A 23595-nucleotide genomic window follows, 5' to 3' on the forward strand; every position below is an offset into this window, starting at 1 on the left:
CCCCTGTCTCTTAGTTTGAGTTGTGGCGTACTTTTTAAACATTGCCGATGGGCTCTCACTCAGTACTATTCTTCCCCTAATGATGATTTATTACCAAACCCGCCCTACCTTTTGGCTCACAGATGTGAAACCGCAGACTGCCAGACCATTACAAAATGTGAATAATCTGACACTGTGTTCCAGGGGCTTGGGACTCAACCCCTCCAATGATTCAGCAGTTAAAATTGATCGCAACACCTAGACATACTGAGTGACTGATGGCATTCCCAAAGCCCCAGTGCATCCCTTCATTGGCCAGACTATGTGAGGGTGTGTGTGTCTGTGGGTGTGTGATTGTAGAGGTGATAATCGGCAGTGGCCGGAGGGACTTTCTTGTCCCTGTTGTTGTGCCGCGTGGAGCTGTCCCGGGCAGGGACTCCCAGTTGGTCCCTTTCAACTCACCCCCCTCCTGCCGTCTCCTGAGCCCACCTCTTCTGTTATTCCCTCTAAAACTCCACTCAGTCAAACTTCTGTGTCCCTTTTGAAGAAGCTCTGCTCTGATTTCCCCATCTTTTGACACTGGAGAGAGAAGGGGAAGTGAAGGAAAGTCTTAGAAGTGTATGGAGCAAAGTTTATAGGGAAAGGGAGTTGCAGAGAAGACGCTAAAGGGGGCTTTGCTGCTTTTGCTGCTGTCGATCAGGAGTAGCTGAGTGGAAGAGCCCCTGCTAAAGTGCTCAGCAGTCGGTTCTCTCTTCCCGCCTGCTGAGTTTCCTGTCAACTGTCCATTCAGTAAGAAAAACATAGCAGGCTAGCGAAAGTTGCCTCATCAGGATTCGCTGTCTTTGGATCGTGGTAGTTATTTTTGAGGGGGGTGTTTAGGGGGGTTAGGGGTGTTAAGGCTGCAGGTGGTGCTAGGGAGTTTGTTTTGCCATGCAGCAAGCTTGGGATCGGACAAGTAGCATTGAGGGTGTTAAAAAAGGCCATACAAAAATGCTTGGGAAAGGACAAAGTGGCGGATACACCTCAGAGGCAACGGGTGAAGTCTTGCAGAGGTAAGAGGAAATTATGTCCACCACCAAATCCGAAGGTATATATACAGTATAGGCACATGCCTGTAGCTCACATGGCTGTATGAAAAATGAATTTGTTCCACAGGGATTTGGATGATGGCATTCAATGAATATACTTCCATTAGTAGCTGTGGTGGTGGGAAGTATATCTGAAAGATTGCTTATGTTTGGAATAATTATGGTATGGCTGCCGACATGAAATCTCCCGCTGTGTGTCTGTATGGTCTGAATATTACGTCAATAAAACTATCAGCAGTCTATTTTAATACTAAATATTTTGATACTTTTTATGAAGTACTGGGTTATTTAATTTGGTCCCATTACACTATTCTTAAATAGTCTTGAGTGAAAAGGCAAATTTGAAGGAATAGTATTGATAAACAGTGTAAAACCCTAAAAATGATTACATTTTTAAGAAATGTTTGCTTATTTTGAATACATATCCACAATCTCAAAAAGGCTTAGAGATTCCCTAAAATTCAATGATTAATAATAAATGCATACCTTTTAACTTCACTGCATTAACCATGTCTGTTATCATATTTAGTGGTCTCGTATTTTTAAAATGTTTTAATGTAAAAAAAATCCCAAAACAAAATAAAAAAAATAAATATATTTGTGTTAAAAGAAAAGACTCCTCTTTAAAGGTGAGAGTTGATTCAGGTGTGTGTGTGTGTGTGTGTGTGTGTGTGTGTGTGTCACATTATTGCAGAAATTTGTGTTAAACACTAATACACATATATAAACTAACAATGTTGTACTATTAAATATTAAATTTGGTCCTTGTTTTGTGAACCCAAAAATTCTAAGTTTAAATAATAATTGGAATTAGAAATGATTTTTCCCATGAATTATTTGCCACTGTATCAGATTTTGGGTTGTAGAATTTAAAAAGAGAAAAATTGGGAACTGATTGCAGTGTTAAATCAATTAATGTTACATTTTTACAACTGTAGCATTAATTGTGTCCTTCAAAAGGAATAAAGGAATAATTATGACTCTTTTGTAAAATATATATTAATACTAAAATGTTAAAAGTGACTTTCTCTGAACAATAATGTATGGCTTTAAAAATGTCAGATGATCTTATATTAAATACAATTAACTGAAATGAATTAACTTACTGAAATGTTTATTATCCTAAAATGTGCCATTAGGAGAATAATATTTTGTCGGCATACAGCAAAGTTCATAATTTAATTTAAATAGCTTTGTTAAACACATACAACATTTTTAACTTTCTAATGAATCCAGTCATCAATACAAATCTATTTCTGTTAATTCAATAAAAATATTGTTCAAACTAAGATATTGTCAGCATGTTTGCTATAAATAAAACTACCAAATTAATTATTAAAACATGTATTAAGACAGAACTTCTGATTTGATTCATCTTTGCCGATCATCCGACAGTTTGGCACTATCAAGTATACTGTACAAGACATTGAAAGACTTAGATTTTGTCTCCGTTAAATGGCGTAATGTCTCTAAAACATAAATGCATCTGGTGAAGTCATTAAAGTGAGGGCCTCTTGCTGTGAGAAGGCCGTACATTCTGTCAGCTTCTCTATATAGCTGTAACTCAGAACAGAGTGAGGTTTTAACACAATTTACATGTACCACATCTAACCCCCAATTTGACAAAAAAAGTAATGGGATCTAATACACTCTGTGATCATATTACAGATACACGAATCATTTACATGGCTTAAGTAAAGACATGTTCTCGTTCTTTATCAGTGAAACTTGGTGTCCACATTACCGAACAAGAAAACCATTTTACTTGTTTGAATTTTAAATTTGTCACCTTTTTACGAGTTCAGGTGTAACTTTGTAATGTGCGGTATAGTGGATGTTATGGTAACAGGATCACTACTGACTTTATTGGTCAGTGTTTTATTGGTATTTACCTGTAAGTAACAACAAGTACAAGTAAACTGTGAGTTTTTATTTAGTTTGAACGTGTAGCTGGCAATATTTTAGTTGGTTACGTGGTAAGTGACAAAGTAAAAGTGTACAGCAGTCCATACATGGATCTGCAGCCTGCTACTTATTTTAGAACACAAAATCATGAATTAGTGAAGCGGTGTCCTACCTGATATCCAGCAGGGCTTTCTCAAGATTTTGTTTCAGCCAATCAAATTTTTTTCTGAGAAATCTTTTTGTATTAAGGTTTGTTCATTAACTCAGACATATGGTCATGCCATTATAATGACAGATACTGCACCAACCATTTGACTGCAGTTGTTTTACTGTTACAATTTAGCTCATACTGCAATTACTTAATAGTTATACTCACATTAATTGATTGACTTGACATTTTAAATCTAGACTTTACAAATAGTTACTTAAAGGGAAATTATAGTATTTTTCAACCTACACCATATTTTCCCATCATTTGGGTTTGTTATTGGTCCAGTACTGAGCCAAGTATCTTTAGCCAGCAGCCACCGAACATCATTTAGTCCTTGTGGGCCATTGGACTCAGACAGTAGTATTGCTGCAGTAGAAAAGGAAAACAACCGTTCTGTTTCTCGCAAGGAGTCAGGTCACCTGCTAACTGTTTTATGATGATTTATAGTCACTCAGAACTTGTTCTTACGACATGGGGTCCTATCAAGTAGGACCACATGTCAAATGCATTTATAAGTGTTCAGAACGGCTTCGCTCAAAGGGCGAGTGAAAAGCCGACTGTCGAAGAGCATGGGGCAACGTGATATTGTTTAAATATGGCGATAACGGCACATATTTTAATAATAATAGCAGCAAAACTTCATGAGCATGGGTAACCAGGGTTACCAGGCTAACTTGATTAGGCTGGCTAGCACACATCCACGAGCATGCTACAGCTAAGTGGTGCGCTACCGAAATGTACCGGCTGGAACTCAAGCACTATAATTATTATTCTGTACATCAGTGTAAGTGGATTATTAAACTATTTTGACAGTAATTGTTTGGGTCACAGAGCACACACAAACAAACATCCTGTACTGAATGTTAGAGGACAAGTACACAAACTCCTATTGATGCTTTATTCATGTTAAAATGCAAAAAAAGGGCAAAGAAAAACATCTAATTCACCCTTAGGCACAACTTTCAATAAAATCCTAACAGGCAAAACTAAAATGATCTATATAACTGACTGTGCATCGTTCTTATACATGGTTTTGTGCATTGGTCATTGCTTTAGCATGTCCTATTCTTTGCTGACTTGCTGTCATTGTGAACTACTGTGAAGCTAGTACGAAACAATTAGTGAAAGTGATGAAGTGAATGTTGATCTACTGACTTTAACTCCTTCTTGTGCACTCAAGAACTAGAAGAGTCTAAGACAAATGGTATGATGAATAATGATGGTACTGAAGGGTCCAGGTGGCTTGAGTTATGCTTGGAGATAGTCTTGTAATGTCTTTGGGTGTGGTGATGAACACTCTGGATTGTACTTTAACAGATTTATGGTCAAAGAGATTAGTTAAGCATGGTTAACATGTTTTGTCCTATTATTTTCACCTTAACATTCATCCCTTCCCTCTTTTTCCTTTTTCACTTTCCTCATCTTACTCCTCTTTACCACCTGCTGGCTGTATATCACTCTGGTAATGTGTCACAGAAGGGAAGGTTGCCTCTGACCTCTTACAAGGCGCCACTGATGGCCACAATGTAGTCCAGTCTTTTACAGTGTAGTTCTCTCTATTGCATGTGTTATCTTACCTTAGCTTTGCTGGAACCTCTAACTAAATGTTAGCTTGTACTGCAGTCCTTACAGCTGTCATCAGTAACACTGACTTGTGAAAATGCCACAGGAAAGGTAAATCCTACCAAATTGTCCGTTTCTGGCATTTATTCTGCTTTATTGGGGGTCATGCTTAATGTGTTTATGGGTTTTATTTTTTTCTCAAACTGTGGTGCCAGCAAAGCCACAGCTAAATTTCATGACGCATGTAATATTGCCTTTCTGACACTTACCATTGTAAATTGTGCCTTTTGCTGTGAGGAAATGTGGGATGAATTCTTCTGATGTGTTGTTGACTTTTAAACTTTTGGCAGGCAGTTACTTAATAGTTTTTTTTTTTTTTTTGTAACATTTTTAATCATGGCTGACTGAAAACAAATTCTCTCATGGTAGTGCTACCGATTTTATAGAAACATCCTATTCATTTTTTGCAGTTATTCAATGCCATATTCTTATGCCAATTATATTATAAGTTGCATCTTGATTTGTTATCAAAAACGAGGATTGCCCAGAGTAGGAGCTGATTTAATGGGGTTTTGGTTATTTGTTTCTTAGTTTAGTCTGTCATTTGTCCATCTGTAGTCTGTATTTTTCAGACTCACCATAGGTTACCAGGCTGGTCAGGTTCTGGTGAAGCTAGAGTTTCAGTTCTATCCCAGTGAAGCTCATTAACAAGAGCTAATCTGGTGGGCTTTCTCGCACTTCATATGGCTCTGCCCAAATGCTTGTCTGGACTTAGACGTGACGACTGATTAGTGAGCTGGCTTTACAGCTCTGTGACAGTGGGGGACCCCTTTGAAATTCATGACATTTGTTTGAACAAGGCTGAGCAAAATAAATGCTGTATTTTCTTTCGTTATTTCAGAGAGGGACACATGTTTGTTTCTTAGGTAGTTGTTTGAAAAGGAATAGCAGTGTATAAACAATGGTTAGTGTACCTGCCATGTCTTACAAAATGTGTTTTGAAATCCCATTAGGAGGATGTTTGTGATATTAACATAAAATGATATGCTCCAGGGACTAGATGTTATCTCTTCCCTAGCAGTAGTACTACAACAACTGACAAGCAGCTACTACAAGCAGTAGTATGTTAGTTATGCCCAGGCCTTCCATTTAGGGAGAATGTTTTTCTCTCCCGTTGCTTACAGAAATTGTATATTTATTGTGTCACCTTGTGTAGTTTTACTACCATCTCCTTCCCCCACCACCACCTTAAGCATGTGTTCATTGCTGTGTTGACACGTGGCAGCAACTGTGGCTTATCTTAATGTTAAATGGCTGACAGTTGCATGGCACTGGGTAGGGGTCTCTGAGGCCTCATAGTTAACATGGCCATATTGGTGTCCACTTTTGTGGTGACATAAGCCAAATCTATTGGCATCCTGTTACTATAGTGTTCAGCCAGCATAAGGTTGTGTTTAACACATGTCCACTTCCCTCCCTAAACATAGTAAACTTGCCTTATTTGTCAAATTTTTTGCGGCATGTACATTGATCTCTGTTTCTGTAGTGACAAAGCATAACAGCAAATATAAACTTGTTCTCTAACGTATGCATATTTGGGAGGGTTCTTCCAGTTTTGATGAGGTCTAGCGCTTGTTCATTTTTAGTTTGAATGCATTTATTTTATGTTGCTTTGAACAATAGCACATGATATGGATCTGATGTAATGTCATCGAAGTTAAACTATGTTACCCGTTGCGATTCATCACTGTCAGAATTCCTTTTGTACAACAAATGTAATTTATTGCCTTATAGTTAATGTGGATTGAATAATTTTCTCTACTGAAAGCCTTAAATAATTTATAGTCATGTTTCCATCACATCAGAGGACATACTTAACCCTTGTGCCTCACTCAAAAGAGTGTTAGAGTTGAAAATGTCTGTAATATAAGTTAATATTATTTTCCACTTTCAGTGAATTATTTTGAATATGAGTCCTGATAATAAATATCAAATATTCATTCATTTTCAGGACTTTAATTATTTAAATGCCAATTTGTTTACATAAAACAATATTAAAAAAAAAGATAAGACAGAAAAAATGTATTATTTTTCATATACTAAATGCAAAGTTTTTTTTTAGGGGGGGGGCAGATTATCACACACTCACAAACAAAACAAAACTCAATAACCAACTATAACATACAGTAAATGCACAGCACATTTGAAGTGTTATATATTATATTCTATTGAGTTTGACGACTTGTTTGTGCACGAGCATGTGTGTATGTGTGTGTGTGTGAGAGAGAGAGAGAGATTTAGACATAATGATGTAAATGCAGACTTGCAAGACAATACAAATTCTCCATTTGTAGCTGCACATACACACATCTACGTACACACTCATTTTGGATGCAGTCACATTTTTCAGTCTGTTTTACTGTGCCTCATAATACAGGATGAGCAGGACTGGGGAACACGTAATGTATTCTCCCATAGGCAAAATACACCTAATAATGTTATCGGGTGAAAAAAACACACCACAGCCCAGAACACAGGAATGTATGAAAGAGTCATTTTTTTGGCAGGGGGGGGGGTAAAAAAAATGCACTATACAGTGTATTATAGACCTATTATAAGTGATTGATTGAAATAAATATAATTTCCTTTAAAGAATGTGATGCCATATGCATGAACACAGCCCCAATTATCAAGAAAAGAAAAAATGAAAAGTCAAAAATGTCCTTAGTTCGGCACAAAAGTTAAGGTCTGCAGCACTTGACTTGATTCAACACATCATTCCACATTCTCGCCCCATGGTCAGAACTATTAAATGCATCTTCCCCATTAGTAATTCACTCCTTACATGAGTACATGGACCCCTGGATGGGTCTAAATGTAGCATGAATCGGCCAATGGCCCGATTACAAAGTTATGAATTGGTTTGATGCAGTTGTTGAAAGCTCTGTCTGCTCCTGTCTGCAGCTCTCTCTCTCTCTCACTCTCTCTCTCTCTCTCTCTCTCTCTCTCTCGCTCTCTCCCATAGAACTCTTGTGAGACTTGTCACAGCAACGTTACAGTAGTGCTCTGCTTGCAAGGGAAAGACATGACGTAGCTTCAAGTCTGAAATCCAAAGTTTGGAAGAGATTTGCATTTTACAAGAAGAATGGAACACTAGATAAGAAGAAAGAATAACTTAGTATCCTCCACACTTATGTTCTTGAAACTTTTAGTATTATTGCACGGCCTTCTTCACCTGCATTGGCAGAATTATTAAGAGCTGGTACCCATTTTAGAATGCTACAGGCTCCAAATACCCAATAGCTTTTAATATCTTTTCAAAGTGAGTTTTCATTTATTGCATTGGAATCATTTGTCAGTACAGGTGTAACTTTTTTTCTAAAGTGGTGAATAGTAAATTAAAATAAATATGTGCAATCGTATTTTCATTCTTCATTCTTCTTTCATTTACTTTTATACTTAAAATATAGTTACAGCTAAGGAGAAAAGCATTAACTATGACATTTTATTTCTCTGGAACATTAAGCAGAAGTTGACCTGAACTCAAACTAGATGAGACAATCAATCATCTCATTTGGGATCAGCGCTTCATCACCACTTCCCCACTCCTTAATGCTTGAATATATGAGCTGGCAGAGTTTAAAGGTCTTGGTGTAAGCACAATCTAAATTTAAATGGTTGTTCATATGAAACTAATGAAGTGTACTGTCCATTGGGAAACTTGAGGTGCAGACTGACGTATTATAAAGAGACAAATATGCTAGTGCTAATTTTCTGACAGCAGAGCAGCACAGCAGAATTATACTATGTTGCTCTGGGGGCAATTTGCCTCTAGAAAAACAATACTGCACAATCGTTTAGTATGTGTTAAACATAGAGCAGATTTCCTTCACTGGGAAACACTTTTTGTTACTGGAAAGGAAAGATATTTCAATGAGACTTAAATGCTAAATCTGCTGCTTTCTAAAAAAGATAATGATATATGTTAACAGACAGACAAATTGTGTCTGGTGCAATAATGGTAATAACCCTTTTAGATTAGATGCATTGTGTATTGTTAAAACCAACACTAATGGTTTGCCAATATTCTGCCCATAAGCCCTATATGTCTCTTAAAGAAACAGTTGGATGAATGAGTGGATGAATGGGTGGGTGAATGGGTGGGTGAATGGGTGGGTGGGTGAATGAGTAGGTGGGTGGGTGGTTGGCCATTTGAAGCTGAATATTTTCCATCTACATCTTCCATCAACACACCTGCACTTTTGTGTTCTTGCAGTATGGTCTGAAAAATGGAGCGCTGCATTGAGCTGCAGATCACTGTGTTTATTATTGATTTGTGTTTTATGCTAGGTTGGATCCCATTATAGCCTCTAGAATTAGTTTTTAGGCAGACGCAAATCTACTTAAAAGTAACTAGAAATGAGCATGTAAAGCTGAAAATCTTCTTTCAAGGGAGCATGCCCCCATACCACTGTAATTGTGTCAGGATTTCTCTGTCCACACAATAAATTGATAATAAATAATGGAATAAATATCTTTATTTTGATAGCACGCCATTACAGAGTTTTGTCAATCATCAGTGCAAGGTCATACATAACACACGTGCTTCAAAGAGCCATGTCAGCTATGAATTTGGAGAATGTACTGAATGCTTGTTGCCATCCAGGTTTAACAGTAGGAGACTAGGAGTGTATAACCGACACAAAAGCCCACCCCCTGTTTAAGTCCCAAGCAGCCACTCTGCTCTGCTCTGTTATGCCTGCACCAACAGCTGAGGCAAGGGAGATGGGAGCACGTGCGCTCACCCCAAAGGCATCTCTCTTTCGTCCACACAATGTGAGGGCAAGAATACAGGAAATTAAATTTACTGTACCTCCGTCCTGCATAGGTGCAACACACACGTACAAACATAGTCATGTTTCCATCACATCAGAGGACATTACATTGACTTGCGTTACTTTCCTAATCCAAACCACTCCTTGTTAGGGTTTCAGTAACCTTTTTATAGCTTATTTTGACCATGTAAATCACAAGTTTATCCTCCTGTTTTAGGTTATCAGCTCAAAGTGAGTATTACATATAATTAAACTTGACTGTATGCATTTTGGTTGGAGCTGTAAATGCATACATACATGTGTCTGCTGTGTGTGTAAAGTAAACTGGTACAAGCTATTACATACAATGGATGTATGTTACTGCATGGTGATAATCTCTGCTAATACATTCCCTTTTTAACTTGGAAAAGGCAGGGCTCACTCAAGAATGTATGACAGCAATGGAGACAGGCAGACAGAAAAACAGAGGCACATACATACAGTTGGCCATATATTAAGGATTGACTCTTTGTACCTAGGATTTCAAATTAATTAGTTACATAAATCAAAATAGCTAGACTGTTAGTGATTATTGAATTAGGGCTTCAATTCTATCACTGCCATGGTGAGGATGAGCGGGTGGCCCCCTTCCCATCAGCAGGGGTCTGGCTATGTATAGATCCGTAGTAGCAGAGTTGCAGGACAAGTCTCTGCCCTGAAAGAGATAAGCTGCACAGAAAGGAACACCAGGCAGGCAGAAGGGAGGCGAGAGGTGATAATTACCTATCTATACTCACCAGATAAATCACCAGATAATCACCAGATGAATGATCTGTGAGCGAAATATGAATCATGTCATAAGGTTGAGAGGCAGTGTCTGATAGTTTTTGCTAAATGCTTTAGATCAGGGAAATGTTTATGTGTTTGTCTTGCCATTAAGCTTTTAATTATCTTCCCATGGGAGAAAAGTCAGCTTGTCTAGGCTTTAGCTGCATTAAAATGGTAAATGTGATGTCAAGCTTACTCATAACTGTGTCAGGTGTTAACATGCTGGATGCATGTGGTTCATGCAGGACAAGTGCAATATATTGTATGCTCAGAATTTGGATGCACAAGGCTGGGATGCTTTGATATGCATCACACAGTACCATTAAGGAATACATTATCGTAATAATGGCGATAAGTGCAAATACAGACTTGTACTGTACAACAGTTATTGGTTTGTTTTTGTATTATTTTTATTTTCAGAGCATTGCATACAGTAATGTCATTGCCAGTAGTTGCTTTAGATCAAAACAATATATACAATAGTCTTGGAATTATCGATACACTTTTAAGCCAACTTAACATCAGTACCCTTCTTTTTTTTAACACTTATTGGTTTGTTATGCACATTTGGAAATTGTCTCTGTCACTCCTGCTGTTCAGATTTTCTTGTAGCTTTAGGTAATGCATCATTGTAAATCATCTATTTGTGGTAAGCTGGCTTTTACGTCAAGTGAATATGTGGTCCAAGGGTGAAGGTGATAAATAATTCTTATTTGACCTCGGTAGAATAGTCTGGCCACAAGGTAAATAGAACAGTTTTATCCACAACTATTTGGCAACTGCTAAAAAGTTTGTAAAAATATGTTATGGCAAATTCATTAAGGTAACCAAGCCACATTTTCAACAAGCCAATCACCAATACTTTACATAAGTTGATCGATCAATCAATCAATCAGTCAATCAATCAATCAATCAATCAATCAATCATCAATCAATCAATTATTGACAAGTCTTCACAACATAAGTTATCACAAAGCAAGTCTAGACTGTACACTTCTCACAGAGCCATGAGCAAGCACTTGGTGACAACATCAAGGAAAAATGAAGGACAGCAACAACAGTAATAACAGTAAAAACAATAATAATAATAGAAATATGACTAATCTATCTACTAATGGAAGGAATCTCTATCTGCTTCTATGTCCTCCACGTATCTCTTGAACTGCACTTGTGAGGTATATGACTGGGCGACCCAATGTAGTACAGTGTTGACTTTGGTGCAGTTTACCACACAATACATTCAATATGAGTAAACTTTGAATAAACCGGTGTTGTCAGGGAGAGGCCAGAGATGAGGTGTTACATAAGTCAGAGTGAAGTACTCTAATAAGAGTAGACACTTTAACTCCCTGTGCAGACAGAAAGTGTAGTGTTAACAGCATTTTAAGCAGGTCAGCAGCAGTAGTGACTACACGGGAGATGTTCAGGTACACTGTTGAGTGTAGGACACCCATGTTTTTGAAGAACAATACACAATTGCTGTAGTTATATACGTAAAATCAGGCAAATACTTCCACCGATTCAGTTCAAAATCAGTTAGTCTCATATGTTGAGAGACTATGTTCGCCCATTCAAAAAACAGGTCTAAGTTCCCAATATGATCCACTTCATTTTAGAATTCACACATTATTTTACTTTTAAATGCAGTCCGTCTTTTACTTTATATGAGAAAATATCTATTATTTTTACCATAAGAGTACTTTACATATTTATAACATTTCTGTTTAACAGAATGTTCATTTTCTCTCATTCTCACCTCACATCAACTGTATTCATTTTTCTATCCATTGAAGTAGCAGCTGGAGGCCAAGTAGTTGGCCTGTTGAACAGGCACAGTTGACTGTGCACAGCACTAGTAATGATAATAGCAGACATGGGTGCCAAGAAGGACCATAGCAGCATGGGGTCCGCAGCCACGTTCCATGGAAGCCTGCAGTCCTTAACTAAGAGTCCGTGACCATGATCCATAGAAACCTGCAAGACGAGAAAGCACACAAACTCTGGGGAAGAAGCCAAGTTATTAACATGCATTAACAGTACATGAATGTGTACAGATGGAACGGCGGAGGAGGAAAGAGGAGGTCAGTGCATCATGGGAGCAGTGTAACAAGGGGCTGATTCAAGGCAAGCCAGTGGTGGCCCTAACTGTAATGTTTATCAAAAAGGAACATTTTACTCTACTCTTAAATAGAAAGGGTGTCTGCCTCCCTAACCTAAACTGGAAGATGGTTCCACAAGAGAGGTGCCTGGTAACCAAAGGCTTGGCCTCCCATTCTACTTTTGAAGACTAGGAACTACAAATAAGCCTGTGTTTTGGGACCACAGTGTTCTAGTGCGGTAATACGGTACTATGAGCTCTTCATAGTACCATGAAGAGCTTCTTCATGGTGCCTGACCAAGGGCTTTGTAGGTGAGGAGAAGGATTTAAAATTCTATTCTAGATTTCACAGGAAGCCAATGAAGAGAAGCTAATATGTGAGAAATATGATCTCTTCTAGTTTTTTCAGTGCACGTGCAGCTGCATCCTGGACCAGCTGGAGAGTCTCTAAAGACTCTGCAGCTGCATGATAATCCAGAAACAAATGAACAAACTTATGTTAGTTTTTCTGTATCTTTTTGAGACAGGATGTGCTAGATATTCTCAATGTTAGATAGGTGAAAAAAGTATATTTGCCATAATATGGGTGCAGGTTCTCACAAACAGCAGATGTCAACAGTAATTGGGAGGCATGAGAGGTCCCAGGTTCATATCCTGGACAAGCCCCCATTTTATGTTACCACCCAGCTCACTAGGGTCAAGGGAAGCAACTTAAATCCCAGATGTTATGGGTTGAAGTTATTTATTAGCAAGTAGTTAGATAAAAAATAATAATAATACACAACAGAGGAAGACAATTACCAAAAGAAAAGGGGTGATACGTGCTGTTCAAAGCACAAAAAACTAATATAACCAAAAGAGTGCCTCTAAACTGGAGCTAGAAAATCTATCTGGAACAAAGAAAACAACACAAATAAACCTCACTATTTAGACCCTGTCTAGTAGTGGCAGGGTTAAAACAAACAGGACAGGAACAGCACCCCTACTCCAAGTGTCTCTAAAAACAGTGGAGCTACTTGTTCGCAAATCAGTTAAAAAAGAAAACTGGCCCAGTTCCCAGCTTGTATTAGTGCCTCAATACTAGTTCCCTCACAAAATCCCTACAATAGCAACAAGTGGCACAGCGTACAACAAGTTACTATCATCCTTGTGTGATTATTCCATTTACATTTTTTACATTTTGTGAATGCAATGCAAAAACATATTGTGTTGTTTGTCTTGCATATCCAGATTTATGGGTCTGGATAAGGAGATACATGTTCTTTTCCACGAGAGGATGGCCATTACCACCATTTGTCTTACTTTGACAAACCTTTTCTGTCATTTCATTAAATTTTTACACTGTTATCATTGCACACTAATTAGCACTTTTCATACCTCTATATGCTTTTGACCATATGTGGAAATGAGCTGGAAGAAGCTTGGTAATTTTTGTTGGTATTAAGATGCAGTTACACATATAATAGGGCTGGCTTAAGTAGCTTTTTCACTCATTCCCTGTCTAAATGCTGGGCTGAGGCAGTAAATGTAGAGACTGTGCTTTATTTGGCACATTCAAAACATAGGCTATATGGGGGCACCAGGTGGGCAGTGTATAAATGATCAGGCATGCTATATCCTCAACCCACCCTCCAGCCTTCCCCTCTTTAATTTGCCAGCAGGTGTCTTTGGCATACTTGTGTGTGTTACAACACAACACAATTGTCATTTTAGATACAATCTGCGCCAATGTTAATAGAGAGAATATATGAATATTGTTCCAACTGTGTGGAATGGTAGATAAATTAAAGATGTCAGAATGGTAAAATAATTATTCAATTCTCTGGATCAGAGCTGACTTCTTGTGTTATATGTTTATTCCCTTGTTTGATTTTTTAAAGAATGACTTAAATTAGAAAATAAATATATCTCCACCTACAGTCTAGTCAGAAAGTATTAGGTAAGCTTTTTTTGTTTAGTTTGTTTGTTTGATCTACTGCAGTATGCTCCAAATGATGATTTAAAGAATTGACTTTTTATCACTACTCGATGGCTTTATTTAAAGTTATACTGTACCATATTATTGGGGGATACAGTTTCTACATGTATTGTAGATATACACCTGAAACTTAAAGTAGAAAGTTTGCACTTCAACCTCATAGTCATTGTTTCATTTCGATTTAAAAAAGGTTTTTTGTTTTTTATATATATATTTTTTTTTACTTGAAGTGTGTAAGGGTCTGGGCACAATACGTATAACATTTTAAAATAGTTTTCATTCCTTCTAGAAATTAAATTGAATTAATTTAATATTAAAAGTTAATATTAACATACATGCCGATGTTTTTTAGCTTTCTCTCTGTAAATGAATAAGTGTACATTTGACTTATGTAGTTTAGTTGCCTCTGTAGGTAAGTTGATGATGTTGACTCGTGTCTGTCAGATGCTGTGGTGAGAGGAGAATTATATGTAACCATTTGTGTCTCCTGGGTCCTGTGAAGTGTTCAACTTTTGAACTAAAGGAACTTATTATACAGTTACACATCAAGAAATCCACTCTTTTCCTTAAGTTATTTAACACTTAAGCTCCAGATTTTACACTGGCCCACAGATCTAAATAGGCTGATGATGGCAATAGGAAGAGTGGCTCTCATGAGACCACATTGCCACCAATGAGAGAATACTCAATCTGTCACCAGGCCCACTTTGTATTATCTTTCCTGTAATCAAAAACCATGGGACTTGCAACCAAGCCAAGTTCCACACCATAATAGTAAATGAGTCAATGGCATATATGAATATGATTTCTAAACTTGAAATCTTAAGTAATTTCACAATGCAATTTCTCCAAATGAAATTAGAGCTAACGTGCAGTAGCCTACTATGCAATAATGTTATGTTATAACGTGTTTACATGCAGTTGGAATCAGGCTAGTTTTCTGGTTGGTTGGTTGGTTGGTTTATGTATTTTTAACTCACATTGGTTAATTTATGATACATTAAAAATAATGTTCTATAAATTACCTGTTGCATAATATAAATCTGCAATTTGAAAAGTTTTTTAAATGTTTAGTCTGAGCAGTTAAATTGACTCTCAGTGAGAGGAGAGGCTTTTTACTGGGTCTTTCTATACTTTGTAACAGCCAGTTATTTTCTCTTGGCTGTTTTTCATCGGTGAAAATTCACTTAAGTGGAAGAACACGTGACAAGGACATCATGTTTCTCTAGAAGAAATCTAGCTCAAATCTTTTTTCTTAATTTGTTGAAGGACACTATACGTTTATTTTCACATGAAGATGAAGAAATTAGGGTACTTCAGAAAGATAGAGTATCAGTAAGACGTCATACAAGTATAGTTCTATCCACTGGCCACTGAACAGCTACTATGGAGCAGTTGGAAGTGGCTTGCCCAAGAGCACCTCAGGTGTTGTAGCAAGGGGCGTGCATTATTTCACTTTACCACTGACATCTATTCTGTCAGTGTGGGAATCTTTCAGGCATGAATTTGTGTCTCTAACCTTTAGGACACATCATCCAGTAAATCCTTACAATATATTATTAATAAAATCATCATTCAATGAAGATCAAATACAGTTTCAGAATTGCACAAAGCAGATACATATTATCTTTCATAGTAGACACTGCACTGTCTAAAACACCTGCCAAAATGTAAGTAGGGTAGCATACTTCAAGTAAGGGAATATCCAAATCTTTCAAGGTTTTTTGGATTCAATGTGTAGTTTCCACACAACCTATATAGCTTTTTGTAGATTTCCAATAAGATGCACCATGAAACAAACCATACATCTACCTTTAATGTACGGTCCTCCCTCAATCACAGGAGTTTGATGTGTGATGTAGCTCAGTCCCCTATTAAATTGAAGCGCCACTGAGTGTCTGTGTGTGACGCAGCAGGGGTTCATGGTCAAGTATATTTTGGGTATAGCAGTGAGTCATGTAAGGGTTTTTGGGTCTGGAGCAAGTCACTGCACTGTCTCTGAGCACAAACCTTACATAACACTAAACCAGTTAGTTTGGAAAGTAGGTCATCATTGTATTGATGTAACAACTGTTTTTCTGTTTTTGGTGAAGATAGTGATTATTATGGAAAATTCTTGGAGTTCTTTATCAGATGTGTTAAAATTGTTTTTACAGTTCATTGGTCACGGCAGTTAATCAGAAATGAGAGAGAATGAAAGCAAAATAACTGTCTTCATCTTACCATTACATTTGACTCATTGCTGTTATGCAACTTTTGTTCCTCTCTTTCAGCCACTTTATATTTTTACATTATCATAATTTTCTCTCCTCTCATGCATGTAGATTTGTGTACACATTCCCACGCTTGTTCTTTGGTCCAACTAAGGCTGAAAAGTTGTATTGTATGGCATTTGTGTTTGAACCAGACGAGACAAATGTACTTTCATCATCTGATGCTGTGGCAGGTGGTAGAGCTGGAAAGTAAAACAAACAAACAAATAAACAGGATGTAGTTCATAAACTGTACCCTATAATTGAGATTTGATCATTTCCAACTAACAATATATATAACAACAGAAACAATAATTATTATTATTTACTGTATTCAATTTTTGTTAATTGCTGTCACACTAGTTCAAAGGCATTGGTCCTAATGAACCAAATAAACCCCTAACACAATCATTAACACAATTTCTGCCTCTACCTGGAAGACAACTGCAATGCGTTAAGTGCTCAAAATCAAGAAACACAACATTCTTAAACACTTATTGCTGATTTCTTGGACAGGGATTAAGTCTAGTCTAGACTAGAATCTTATCTTTAGGCTACGATTAATCTTAATCTCTTTCTAAGAAACTGGACATTATACTTAAACTCCTATTACCAACATTAACTCATGTTGCCAGGAATAAACAAGGAAGGCAAAAACAATGTAACGTCAACCTCTATTTTCGGCTTCTGCTATCAGCCTCTCTACTACTGCTAGCAGGGAGCATCAGGGCTGAATGAAGTGATGTCTGTATGTGTGTTTGGGGGTCAAGGCTAAAGAGAGGAAGAAGAGTGGGAATTAAAGAAGGGTGAAGCAGACACAGCTTTAAACTGGGAAAGATGCAGTGAGAGAGGGTTGCATACACAAACAGAAAGAGAACATGATAGAGGAGTGCTATCATACCTGGCAGTCTGAGGAAAAGATTAGGAATCAGACAAGCTAATGGACCAACTCAAATACCCAGGGTGATGATAAAGGGGGCCTGGAGCTTTTTTCTTTGTCAGCATAAGGTCAAGCCTCATACCAAAAGGCTTCCTGTCGTTTAACCCTCTGTCTAGTTAATGGCATCTTGGGGACGTGGTAGGACACATGATGATGGCTTCTGATGTTCCCTTTGAGATAGCCGTCATTAAGTAATTGGCTCCAATTGCACTGGTGAAATGAATCTGTTCTCTCTATTCCACGCTTCTCTCAGTAACATGAACTGCTTTAGCTTAAACTGGTAGAGGGAGAATACAATTGAATTTATTTTTTTGGTGTGGGTCTAGAACAGCTGTTAATGATTCATCAATGCAACTACAAAGGGGCAGTAGTCTTCCTGCTTCCCCGCAATGTGTAGATTTGCTGAAAATGCTTAAAAAAATTGCTAATACTTCATTTTCTTTGGCCATGATGAAAATCTGTATTTCCTTGGCCCTTGGTGTCTTTCACACCAAATGTTTCAGTGTTGCTACAGAATAAGATCACAACTACATTATTACATTACCTGTCTGTTGCAGATCATGGCATATCATCACCTAAATGCTATCAGGTTTCTGTGCATTACAACAGACCCAGATGTTACTATGTTCAACTCTATATTGTGCAAATACAAAAAATACATCAAATCAGGCTTTGGAAGGCTTGTACTTTTATACAACTATAATTTTGTGTTCAGTGATCAATGTGGTCTCTTTATTAAACAGTCCTCTAAAATTTGTTATTAGAGTATAATGTATGCTACAAAACCACTTTTGTATTTGCAAGTGTTTTTTTTTGTTTTTTTTAATTAAATTTGAGACTCTAAAGGATTGGATTATGTAGTGCTTCATTTATTAATGTGTACAACCTTACCCCAGCTGTAAAAATGAATTCCTCAGGAAGCATTAATAATTTCTGATGTCATTATTCTTCAGATCTGACATGCTTGCCCCTCATCCTGGCAACTCTGGTTTTCCCCATCGTTGATGAAATAAGAAATGTTAATTATTACTTTAATTCAGAATTATATGTGCTTGAAACTAAAGCTAGTTTAATACTATATGTTTGTAGCCATAAAGTTATAAAACAAACAAAAAAAGGTTTGTTTTATCACAAATATTCTATAGCTGTGTATTATTTCAATGACTGGGTTTCAAAGAGAAGTCCCTTGATGGTCATTAATCTAGGGCATAGCTAACCCATTTTGTCCTTTGGCTTTGACTGGGATTTCTCACTTACACTGGGGTTTTGCTGGCAACTTTCTCTTTTTCATTTTCCCTCTTTGGTTCATTTGTTACTTTGAGACTTCTGCAAAGCAGCTGTTGAAAATGTTGCTGAGTTCACTCACTTTCATTGTTTGGCCTAATTTGTAACTAATGGCTATTTGAGCAGCCTGTGATGCCAGCAGCTTCCTGGGATCAGACATGTTGGGCCATATGGCTGCAGTGTCCACCCTGTGTGTGTGTGTGTGTGTGTGTGTGTGTGTGTGTGTGTGTGTGTGTGTGTGTGTGTGTGTGTGTGTGTGTGTGTGTGTGATTGGCTTTTTTCTCCTAAATTCTTAGCCCATCTGTTCTATTCACTTTGAACAAAGCTATCATCTAAGATTGTCTTCAATAAAGCTGTGTGTGCCTTTTTTTTAAATAATAAGAAATACATTTTGTTTAATTTTTACCATGCTAACGTGATAGCATGATACTGTATTTCAGCATTGACTGTTGAAGTGTTAACAGTTGGCTTATTGCTTGACTGAACTGTAGCCAATAATGAATTCATAGGACATTATGTCATTCACCTACTAATTAGCTCTAACCTATGTGTATGGAACAAATATACAGGAAAATGCATATCAAATGTATAGCCATGGCCTGCAATATCTGTAATTATCAACGTGTTAGCGCCAATTGCTGTATGTTTTTGGGTGTTGGGGTTCCATAATAATTCAATGATAAATGTACTCAGATATATGCATATTGATTCATTATTGGTTTTAATGATTTTCTATATTTAAATGCAATATTTTATAATATTTGTTTTCTTGATTATTGATTATACTTCTGTGACTTCACAAACTCAAACAGTTACATTTGATAGAAATACAGGGACTGGACATTATTCCCACATTATCCATGTGTGAATATGTCTTTTATTTACCTTTTCTGTGCTTTCAGTCTTTTCCCCCTCTTTCTTAATTTAATCCTTCAAGTGCGTGATGTAAGTATCTCTATTATTTTATTACTATGTCTAGATTTTTAAAATCATAACTTTTTAAAAAATCCTTAGAAGTTCTCTGCGCCCCTCTGCTTTTTGCACAGCCGTCTTCACATAGTGAATCCTGTTCATCCTTGCCTTGGTTGCTATCATTTTCAACCACATGCTTAGCGTAAAAAGAGAATTACAAGGGGGGAGTGAGTCTACACCACCCTAGAAGTCATACCACAGATCTTACATTATAGGTCAGGCACATGGACATACTGTAATATAATTTTCCATGTTAAGGGATAGGAGTACATAGAAGTTAAAGGTCGTTTTTAGAATTTACATTTTTTTGTTGTTGTGTGTTATATTTTAGGCATTAAATGGCACTCTATGTTGCACCGATTGAACAGGAAAGTGTGCATTGATAGCTGTTGCAGGAATTTTATTTGTGATCTCATATCCTCAACAGTTTCTTGAAACATGAGACTTCCTTTGACAGTCTTTCAACCACCTTTCTCACTAGTGCTGGTCTTGGAATGTTTGTTTCCTCTCAATTGATTTTTGATTTTGGAAAATTAGGGCAGGGATCTTTGGGGCTAGATTAAGTATTGCTCAATGGTAAAGATAAAACATTTTTTTTAAATAATGGGAGGTGAGAAGGGAGCAGAGCTGTCACTGGTTAGGAAGTCCAAGAGTGGGATGACGCTGGTTGTGATTGGTATTTGTTAGCATGACAGCAGTGACACATGGTAAAATGAAACGCTTTCTTTGGACAAGAGCTGGGGGAGAGTGGGAGTGAGGTAAGAACAGAGAGAGATGGTGATATGAAAGGAAAGAAGGAAGGAAGGGCTAAAGGAGGGGTTGTGAGAATCATCGCTACGTCACCTTGTACACCAATATAGCTCTGATGTTGCTGACCACATTCAGGGAAGACTCCAGTCCCGTGTACCTTACTGTAGTCTGCTGCTACTCGTGAATTGAGCTAATGAGTAAGCCTGTGCAAAATGGTAATGGTCCATTTTATATGTTTATATTCTGAACAGCAGAATTTCATATCATAAAGAACATTTGAAAACTCTTAATGTGTCACTCATCAGCACAGCAGCAGCAAGTGAAAGAGAAATTTACTGTCTACACCAAAGCAGCAGCTATAAATAACTATTTCAGAGCAGCAGGAAAAATGGCTGGTCAGGCTCAGTTGTCAAAGCCAACACAATCCTCCCCCACTACTCATATTACTTAACCTCTGTGTCTTGTGACGCTTCCTGTGCTTGTATTCCCACCTTACAGATATTTCTGTAATCCAATTTAGACAACACCTTTAACCTTTTATTCTTAAAAAAAAAAAATCAGTTTTGAGATTACCACCCCTGGTAATTACCACCCCCCCCCCCCCTCCCTTCCTTCATTTTTGACTGACTGGTAGAAAAAGGGACAAGGACATTTTTTTGTCAAACTGTCAAAATGTGGCTACTGTGACCAAAGCTAGCTGCTGTAAGTGTAGAATTTCTCTGCAGCCTGTGCGGTCATCATCCTTCTTTTTGCCAGCTGCAAGTTTGACAAGCCAAATGGATCTCTAATGTCACTTTGTCCAAAGTCCAAGTAAGCATTTCGGAGACTCAGTCACCTGGCCTTCAGCTCTCAGCACCCAGTTTGACACTCAGTGTCAGTGGATCCCAGGTAACTGGAGGGCTTTTCTTAGCTCTTGTCACCACTCTTACATCAAAACTGACCACAGAACACCTGATATGCCAGAAAAGAGGGGCAGGTGTTGATAAACTGTCAGAAAAACATTGGTGTTGGAATTTATGGTTTACATTTGAAAGCTTAGCAGGTGTTCTTCAGAAAAATATATGCTGAGCACATATTTATATATTATATGTATTTATATATATCTCTATGGATTTTTGACATCAAGCTCCCAGTGATATTTTATTTCTTTAGCAAAAAATGTACATCAGACATGTCATTCTGAAGTCCTCAAGCGGGCACAATGTCAGCAGAGCTCTAAAGACTAACTGCCGTTTTCCTGCTAGGTGGTGTATTTGTTGGAATGCTCTTAAAGTTCCACAGTTGGGAGGCAGCTGTTAAGTCAGAAGGTTCCTTTTGACCTGCATGTTTCTCAGTGACCCCAATATCCCATGTTACACCATCTTAATGGTTGTAATAAGATCACCTACAGCTACCATGTTTAGCCTATGTGAGAGAGAAGTGGAGAAAAATGTTTTTTCTAGGCAAAGACGCTTAGGGTTCACATACATGGCTCTCAGTCCAAGTTGTAAATGTTTGACTTTGTCAGTGAATTAATGTCAGGCAGATAAACGTATTGGCTTATTTGGCAGTGACATAACAAGGATGGGTACATGCGATTTTAGTTACCTCACAAGTTTTAGTTTATCTTTTGATATCACTTCATAAAACCCCATGACTGATCCCTAGCATAAATCTGACCATTTTACAAGCGTCACCAGAGAAACACGGTATGAATCAAAGTGATGCCTTACTCTGATTGCGACAGCCTTATGGGGGTCGTGAGGGCCAGACCCTATGTCTCTGTGGCCAAGATACCTCACCCATTGCAAGGGTGCCATAAATCAGGAATCACCCCCACCACCCCCACCCCCTTGCAACTGTGCCATATGTGGTGTAAGGCAAGCTGACCCTGCTTCCTCACCCATGCCTCGCCCCATGCAACCGTCTCTCATGGCATGATGGTGCCTATGTGTTGACTATGCACACCACGGCTACGTGTCTGATTTGCTGAAAAGTTAAATTAAGGCTCTGGAATGTCAGTAACTGTTTATACCATATTTGGAAGAGGAAGGGTTGCATGGTCTTCTCTTGATTTGTTTCTTGAGTCACATATTCTGAAGTCCATGTATGCATTTGTATGTATGCATTTCTGTCCACGTCTCTGTATGCGTATGTAGGGGTCCACATTTGCCTGTGTGTATTCATTGTCAGCCATGAGCAGTCTGTCTGTATGGCCTCAAGACAAAGTTTTAGCAAAGTATTAGCCAATTCTGCATAAATGATTGGAAAAAGTATCTGAGGCACTTTCATCTCATTCTAAAGGTGACTGAAAAAGTGAGTTGTGGCATCTGTTATAGGGCACTGGATAGAATCTGCTGATCAAAATGAGTACAGTGCCCTCATATGGCAAGCTCATACATCCCTGTCAGATTTCCTGGGGCCACTTATGTGGCAATATGTGGCACCACCTAGTGGGAGAGAGAAGAAGTGTTCGATAAACCACATTGTTCTGTGTGTGTGTGAGAGAGGTTTTTGCTTTCCCTTGATCATAAACTCTGTCCCATCATTCCATGGCAGGAAACAGAACATTTGCTAAACATAAAAAACAAATAAACAAAAAATGTACTAAAAACAATTTTAATAGCTTCATAGAATAAAATCAGCAGGTGATAATAATATTACTGATATTGACCATTTTTCCATGTTTATATTAATTCACTGCATTAGTGGTCATAACAACAATAATAATAATAATGTTGATAATAATAATAATAATGGTAATGATGATAGTCCTAAGTGACAGCCATTTTGTTTATTGTAGGGTTAGGTGAGTGGTAATGGTACAAGATAAAAAAGTCTTGTTCTCTCTGAGCCGTCGGGCTATGATGCTAACAGATGGGGTGACTGTAAATCTGTCTGGGAGTCCCTCCTGGGAGCTGAATGCCTGTGTGCTTAGGTATAGTGCACATTTA

The 23595-nt window shown here is 37.7% G+C and overlaps 1 protein-coding gene across 1 annotated transcript in view; it reads left to right on the top strand.

Annotated features, from left to right (window-relative positions):
• The first annotated feature begins 918 nt into the window (after positions 1-918).
• The window catches only part of rbm20 (RNA binding motif protein 20), a 51407-nt gene continuing 28730 nt past the window's right edge, over positions 919-23595 (top strand). Inside the window, exon 1 of the mRNA XM_053330666.1 lies at positions 919-1031. Coding sequence (XP_053186641.1) covers positions 970-1031 — 62 coding nt within the window. The 5' untranslated portion in view covers positions 919-969. The remainder of the gene's footprint in view (positions 1032-23595) is intronic.

Source organism: Scomber japonicus, chromosome 2 (genome assembly GCF_027409825.1).
Source record: "Scomber japonicus isolate fScoJap1 chromosome 2, fScoJap1.pri, whole genome shotgun sequence".
In the NCBI taxonomy this organism is placed as follows: Eukaryota; Metazoa; Chordata; class Actinopteri; order Scombriformes; family Scombridae; genus Scomber; species Scomber japonicus.